We start from the raw sequence: 8184 nt of genomic DNA, 5'->3' as shown, positions 1-8184 counted from the left end.
CCCGCCATAATACCCGTCCCCGCCATATCTCCATTCTCGTTTAAATTATTAAAATATTCATAATTAATCAAGTAACTCTTATATATATATATATATATATATATATATATATATATATATATATATATATATATATATATATATATATATATATTTTTTTTTTCTTTTAATTATTTCATTTGTCATGAAACTCATTCTCATCTCCAATATATTTTTTATCTTATCATAACCTTTATGTAATTATGTTAAAATGATGTATGTTAATAAAAAAAATATTATGCCTCACATTTGAATATTTATATTATTTTTTAATATTTTTATTTATTATAAATTTTCCTTTCACATGAGAATGTTTATACTCTCAATTTAAGGTAATATAAAAAAAATTCTTTACTTATTATTATTATTATTATTATCAATTTTTGTTTAATTTGAAGAACTCTTTTGTTTCATTAAAATAATTTTCGTTATTTTTCAACCATTAAGTATATATGTTGATATTTGAAAAGTTTTCTTAGTTCTCTAAGATATTTTTCGTCTTATCATACCTTAGTTATACATTTGATTTCCTTTGTGTGATTTTTTTCGATAGTCTCTCAAATTATTTCTAAAACACACATTTGTTAGTTTTTTAATATTTTTATTTATTGTTTTTATTTTTATCATGTAGAATAATATTTCGATATATTCTATCTAATTATTTTTTATTTTATAACTCATTATTAATCATAATGTAATTTTTTCACTTTAAATTCTGTTTGAAGTGGTTAAAATTATATATATATATATATATATATATATATATATATATATATATATATATATATATATAATGATATTTAGGAATAGTATATGATAATTCACTACAAGAAAAACATGAAATGGTGACTGATTTAGTCAGTAACCCATATCAGTCACTATTTTTCGTCATTGGTGGTAGTAGTTGATTTATTGTCTGAATCAATGACTAAATTAGTGACTGATTAAATGATCGAATCGATACTTGATTTAGTGACCAATTTAATTACTAATTTATTTGTAATTTAATGACAAATTTTTTGGTCACTAATGATATTTCTATTTAATTTTAACCACTTCAAACATAATTTAATAATTAGTTCTCTAAGGTATTTTTCATTTTATCATACCTTAATTATACATTTGATTTCCTTTGTGCGATTTCTTTCGATAGTCTCTCAAATTATTTCTAAAACACACATTTGTTAGTTTTTTAATATTTTTATTTATTATTTATTTTCATCATGTAGAATAATATTTCGATATATTCTATCTAACTATTTGTTATCTTATAACTCACTATTAATCATACTGTAATTTTTTTCACTTTAATTGTATAAATAACTTTTATTTACTACAATATAAAAATTTAATGTGATTGCTATGAATATTTTTTTGTCACTATCCAACATATATTGAAGTTCAAAAGATACAAAATCTATGTCAAAATTTTATTATTATGTTTATTATTTGTTCTTTGTGTCATTTTGATGAAGTGATGTATTATAACTTTTATTAGTGTATAAAAAAGAGATTTATTATAATTTAAAAAATTGAAGTAAACAAACATTTAAAATATATTTTAATTTGAATATTTGTTTTCCTTTTATTATTATGTTTATTATTTGTTTTTTGTGTCATTTTGATCAAGTGATATATTATAACTTTTATTAGTGTATAAAAAAAAGATTCATTAGAATTTAAAAAATTGAAGTAAACAAACATTTAAAATATATTTTAATTTGAATATTTGTTTTCCTTTTATATTTTTTTGAAATATTTTTTAATTTTATCAACTAAGTTCATCAATGTTGTAGTTTGCAAATTTAATAAATGTTTTGGTTCACATGAAATTTTATTTGGTATTCTAATATAAAATTTAAACAATTATAATTTATTTTAAGGTATTTGGCATCGAAGAAAATCCTCCTAATATTGAATATTTCATAATATTATGTTTTCTTTACCGTAATTTTTTTCTTTTATAAAAAATATTGAAGTAGTTAGAACACGGGTACGGGTATGGGTATGGGTACGAGATTATACCCATTACCCGGTGGGGATGGGGATGAGAAAAAAGTTTGATACCCGTTGAGTTTGGGTATGGGGATGGGGATGAATTTTTTATGTGGGGATGGGTATGGGATAGCGAAACCCGTCCCCGCCCCGCCCCGTTGCCATCCCTGATACCACACCACATACACAAACCAAAAAAAAATAGAAATGTGATGCATTATATTAATGTTTTTGACCGAAATCATTAATTAAAAAAGAATCTATTTATACATTATTATATTTCAGGATCTACTGTATTTAAATTATTATAAACAAATTTAATTTTACATTTGGTAGATTTGACATTTTGTAAGTAATAGACGATAGTAAATTAGTACCACAAAAATCTTAACCCAAAATTACTTTTGTAGAGCATCATTTTTAATGAAGTGAATAAGAAATAACTTCTTTCAGTATTGTAATTCCAAAATACAGTTACTCCCTTTGCAAAGAGTTGCCTAAAAAACTTAACAACGTAATAACATATAGCATCAGACATCAAGAGGTTAAAATAAAAAAAAGAAGTATATATATATATATATATATATATATATATATATATATATATATATATATATATATATATATATATATAATAGCAGTACTGTGGATATAAGATATTTTTGACTTATTTCTGAATTATTTTAGAACATATAGGATACGTGTTTTTTAACATAAAAATATGACAATTATCTTTTAGTATTTTGTATATCTCATCGTTTAAGCTTTTAAAGTGTTATCCTAAAAAGTTTCGGATCATCCCTTGCCCATTTCTAAATATAATTATATTTTTAGAATCCCATATACTTCTCTTCCTTCTCTTCATAGCTGCTCAAATAACTTTTCAAATCTCATTAGCTTTCTATATTCATATTAAACATAAAAATTGATTTAAATTGCGGTAAAATTTGTTTATATAGTGTTGTTTTATAACAAAGATTTCAATCAAGGTTAGATGTCTCAAAAATAGATAATAAACTGATTGTTAAAGCATAAACGACACATAAATTGCAAGAAAATTATATTATTTTCTTGTCTAAATTTTCTTTTGTGGTTACATAATTCAAATCACTCATAACATATAATATAATGCACTGATATTACTTTTAGTTTTGATATTGTTATATAAAAATCCCCTTTGTTCTCCATTGCATTTATTTTATATAGTATAACCTTGAAAAAAAAAAGTTAACTAGTGATGTGGTAAATGTCTATTTATATTCGAGTAAGATGGAGAATGACTTGAAAAAAAAAGAAGGCGAACGTTAATAGGTGCTCTAAGCACATAATTGATAATCATTTATTTTATTATTTTTATATTAAAAATTAAAATAATTAACTCTATTACTTAAAATAATATAAATTAATATAATAAATTTTATAAAAATAAAAATATTTTTTGAAAATTTTAAATAATATCTCCTCATTCAATAAAGTCTCAAATTTATATTTATTTTTTTTTAACTTTTTAGTATTTTAATATTATTTTTGTTAATTTAATTTTTTACGCTTAATTATATTTTAATTTTAGAACACTAAAATAGAGTTATTTAATTATTTTTTTAATTTTTTATTTGTATATTAAAAAGATATTGAATACAATTATATAATATTTATAAATATTTTTATTTTTTAAATAAAAGAAAATAAGGTAAAAATTCATTTAATATCATAATTAATATGAATTTGTTGTAAAGTTTTATATTAATTATTCTTAAACAAAAACACCTATCAACATGATCCTAACAAAAATTATAAATTTATCAACAAACAACTAAAATTATATATATATATATATATATATATATATATATATATATATATATATATATATATATATATATATATATATATATATATATATATAATACAATGCTAATCATTAAGAATAATAACATATTATAAGAAAAAAGTTTAATCATACGAATTTGTATATTGATTTTTCAAAGAAAAATCATTTTTTCATAATATAATCTTGACAATTTCTTCTTATAATCTAATATAATATAATATTTTTCAAATATTTTTTTACTTTTTATTTTTCAATATTTCTGAATCACTTAAAAATTGATATCTCAAATTATAAAAAAAAAACTATCAAAATATAATTATAAAAATATCATAATTAAATTATCAGAATTTAATTATCAAATAAAGAAAAGACACAAAAGTTGGAAGTGTTGACGCAAGTTAAGAGTCACTACTACCATTTGTTTAGGGATGACAAAAAATATTTGTATTGGTGGGTATTCATAAATAAAATTCATGATGGATAGTTGATACATGCAAGTATTTGTTATTCACAAGTAGCGGATAACGGGTATTTTAATACCCGCTTATAAATGGATCGAGTACAAATATTATACTATTCGTACCTATGGGTTTCCATTACCGTAAAAAATTAAAATTAAAATTAAAATTATGTTTTATTAAGTTAAATTTAATTAAAAGTAAATTAAAATTTATATTTTATTAAATTAAATTAAATTAAATTTATATTTAATTTATAATTTTTTTAATTTTATTTAAATTTAATTTTAAATATTTATAAAATATATTTTTTTAAATATTTGTGGTATCCGTGGTCACTCACTAATTTTAAAATACGTACAAATATTTTTTAAACAGGTACAAATATAAATAAGAGAATAAATAACAAATGGATTTTTTTATTATAAATTAAATTACACATCTTTGTAATCTTTCTCGTAACTTCTTTATGGACGACTCCGATAACAATTTCCGACTAGTATAGTTTGCTACTATAATTTATTTTTCTTTATTTACCGCATCATCATTTTATCATGTAATAAATACGGTGCACGCAATTTAAGACTGCTCACTACGTGTAAAGAGGTTGGTCAACTTTGCATTCGTAGGCATTGTGTTATCGTATCATTTTAAGTTTTAAAGAAAGGAAGTATTTATTTTTTCAAAATTATCATTTGTTAGTATTTTCAGCCATATATGTCAATGTTTAAATTTGTATATTTTGACAGGTTGTTAATATTCAATTAAATGAAATATTATATATATTTATATACATATATAATAAAACACATTGTAGTAATTATTAGATATTTTTTTTCAGGTCAATTTTTACATATTTATTCTGCGATCAAATAATTTATATTTAAAAAATATTAACTCTAAATTTTATATGATTTATTTTTCATGTTTAAATATTTAATTTAATAATTTATTGAAAGTCTCATATTGATTGATTAGAAATGAAATAATCATAATATATATATATATATATATATATATATATATATATATATAATATGTAAACTTTATTTTACACATCAATTTTTTGGATTGAGTTAGATTTAACGAAAGTTATAAAATACGACAATTGTTTTTATTACGTGCTAGTATAAAAAATATGTTGTATTATCAATAAGTATGTATTATTTTGTAAAGACTATTAGTTTAAAATGTAATTGAAAATATTGCTTTTGTAAAATTTAACTTTTCCACATATTTAAAATTTTTAAAACTGTAAAGTTAATTTTTGAAATTTATGATGAGTTAGAAATGACGACAAGAGATGGTTAATAAAAAATAAATGATATAGAAATTAGAGTTATGTGCTCTTTAAATATAACTTATTCTTTCATTCTTTCAAGTAATAAAAGTTATAAATGTACGAAGATCAAACAGAAAATTGGTTTCAATAATTATCAAGGTGGACTAAGGGAATTTGGATTCGTACTATGGACACACCCGAAAAATCCATTATAAATTAATATTTTTTTCTAATATGATTAGGAAGTTTGAGTCAAACTCGTAATACTGCATCTAAAGTTTGCAAATCATAACAACTTACTTCTACTATGACTAACTGAGGGTATGTGTACTAGAAGTGGGAGAGGTGAGGGGAATTAATTATAGAAAGATATACAGTTTATATTATTTCATTAATTTTAATCATAACTATACATTTTATTTTGCGTTATATACATTATAGAAAGATAAATTTTATTGCTGATAAAGAAAGAAGAAAAACTATACATTTTATTTATATGATTAAGCTTCATTCATATTTTTATCTTTCACTTAACAAAGTGGTGTGACTAAGGATTTATTCAAACCTTAACCTAGAAGAATATAATTCAGTGTTATATAATATATATATTCACCATGTCTTGCTCGCTTATGAATATCACTGTACATATTTCAAGGTCAAGCAAGTGGCAAGTGGCAAATGACAATTTCAGGAACAAAATTCCAAAACCAACAAACAAATAATAATTGAGCTTCCACACACAGTGTCGACCACGTTCAATCACCTATACATATCACATTTACTTTCTGCCTTTCACCATTTTTCTACTTTAAAACACTTATTCAGCTAACAATTCAATTTTTTTTCTCCCAAAAAAAAAAGTTATAAATCAATATTCAAAAAAGATAGAGTGAGAAATCCAAGTTGGACACATCTTGTGCTGTAACATTTTCCCTCTTCATCATAACCTTATTTGCTTCTCTAGAAAAAGTCACAAATATCATAGTTCTGTTTAGCTTCAATCAAAGCGAAAAAAGCTCTTCTTTCTTTTCTAACTGCAGTACTCTTGCTATCTCTTTTTTTCTGTGCGAAAGATTATTGAAAACCTTCCGTTTCCATCTTTCTAATAAGGATTCCATGTAGAAGAGAAAATATGTATTAAAACTTAATTTTATTACCCAACACACGATCTGTCACTTCATTAGAGTTCTACAACCGATCCACACTCAAATGAAAATTAAGAAAGAAGAGCGTCAGGTTTACAAGGAGGAGGTTTCATAGGGAGAACAACACCAATGAGATTGGAGTCTAACCATATAAGACACTGACACCATTCTCAACCCAAAACCTTAAGGCAATGGGTTTATGGGTCTTTATTCTTATATAGTGCTCCACTTTCTCAATTCTAACCGATGTGGAACTTAGAATCACACTTGGATTCCTAACGATGAGAATAAAAGAGTGACAGAGGAAACAATGTATCTTATCAGCTAAAATATAAAAATTTTATTGGTAGAAATTTCACATACAATACAAAGGGACTTCCCAGGGAGTCTTTCATTTCAATCATGACAAAGATAATAACAGCAAAAACCTAGTACGAACGAAATGTTCGTTGGCCAAATTTCAAGCAGCAGAGGGAACACTAAGTACACAGAATAGTGATGAATAACGAATATAGCAAAATAGAGAAGCTTAGGACATGGTGATTTAAGTTTATGAAAGTGTTTGTTTAGTTGCAGAGGAAATCCTTAGGAGTTTTCTTTCCACAGTAGTTGAGGAGCAAGTTGAGCTTGACGGGAACATTGAGGTTGATGCCCAAGATGTTAGCTTTGAGAGCGGTGCAGAGGCAGACGGCGGCTTCAAGATCGGCGAGGCCGTGGATGAGTTCGCAGCACGGCGTCTTCGGTGGCTTCCCAAGCTGCACGCCGATCAAACCCAACACATCAGCGCACACACCAAACTTAAGGGTGTCTGCAGGGCAAGTCCCATAGTTTGTGGAAGGTGGCTTTGGCACAGGTGTGTATGGTGGGTGTTTCGGAGCTTTCGGTGGTGGGTTGCATGGCACGTATGTGCAGCTTACCACACTGAAAAACAAGATGTTCAGACACAACACAAGAGCAACCTTTGAAGCCATTTCACACTGCTGTTACAAGTTCTTCACTCTTGCAACACTGTTACCACTCTTGCTTTGGTTTGGTTTGGTGCGTGAGATTGGAGAGGAAGGAGTGGGGTTTTTATAGGGTGAGATTGGTGAGTGTCTTTCAATTTTAAGGTTTAAAATAATTAGGCTTATTTGGAGGCCCATGTGAGTGAACCCATTGGGAGGAAATTGGACACACTGGCATCGGGTCATCATTGAATAAGGAATATAATTAATAATATTAACTATGGAATCTCATGTGCATTTGCAATGTGGTTAGTTCCGAAGTAAAATCATTTCACGCATATGTTAACTCTTATGAAATTTTCAAGGTTTGGCCACAGTTAAAAAAATAATGCACTTTTTAATAACTAAAATTAATTTTAACATAAATATTAAAAAATAAAAATTTAGAAGATGTATTGTGAAAATTATCATGGTAAAAATTTTGTTAAGG

At 24.5% G+C, this 8184-nt stretch overlaps 1 protein-coding gene across 1 annotated transcript; it reads right to left on the bottom strand.

Annotated features, from left to right (window-relative positions):
- Nucleotides 1–7067: 7067 nt before the first annotated feature.
- LOC114176532 (putative lipid-binding protein AIR1) lies at nucleotides 7068–7812 on the bottom strand. Its single transcript, XM_028061603.2, has one exon. The coding sequence runs from the start codon at nucleotides 7719–7721 to the stop codon at nucleotides 7317–7319; it is 405 nt and encodes a 134-aa protein (XP_027917404.1). The 5' UTR covers nucleotides 7722–7812; the 3' UTR covers nucleotides 7068–7316.
- Between the last annotated feature and the right edge of the window lie 372 nt (nucleotides 7813–8184).

This window comes from Vigna unguiculata, chromosome 3 (genome assembly GCF_037176805.1).
Source record: "Vigna unguiculata cultivar grain cowpea cultivar isolate G323 ecotype 2 chromosome 3, ASM3717680v1, whole genome shotgun sequence".
Classification (NCBI taxonomy): domain Eukaryota; kingdom Viridiplantae; phylum Streptophyta; class Magnoliopsida; order Fabales; family Fabaceae; genus Vigna; species Vigna unguiculata.
Note: the sequence above shows the minus strand (reverse complement) of the source record. Positions and strands in the feature narration are given on the sequence as shown.

Bases quoted from the DNA above. Each gene is read 5' to 3' on its own strand.
- LOC114176532 (XM_028061603.2), bottom strand. From the start codon at position 7,721: ATGGCTTCAAAGGTTGCTCTTGTGTTGTGTCTGAACATCTTGTTTTTC.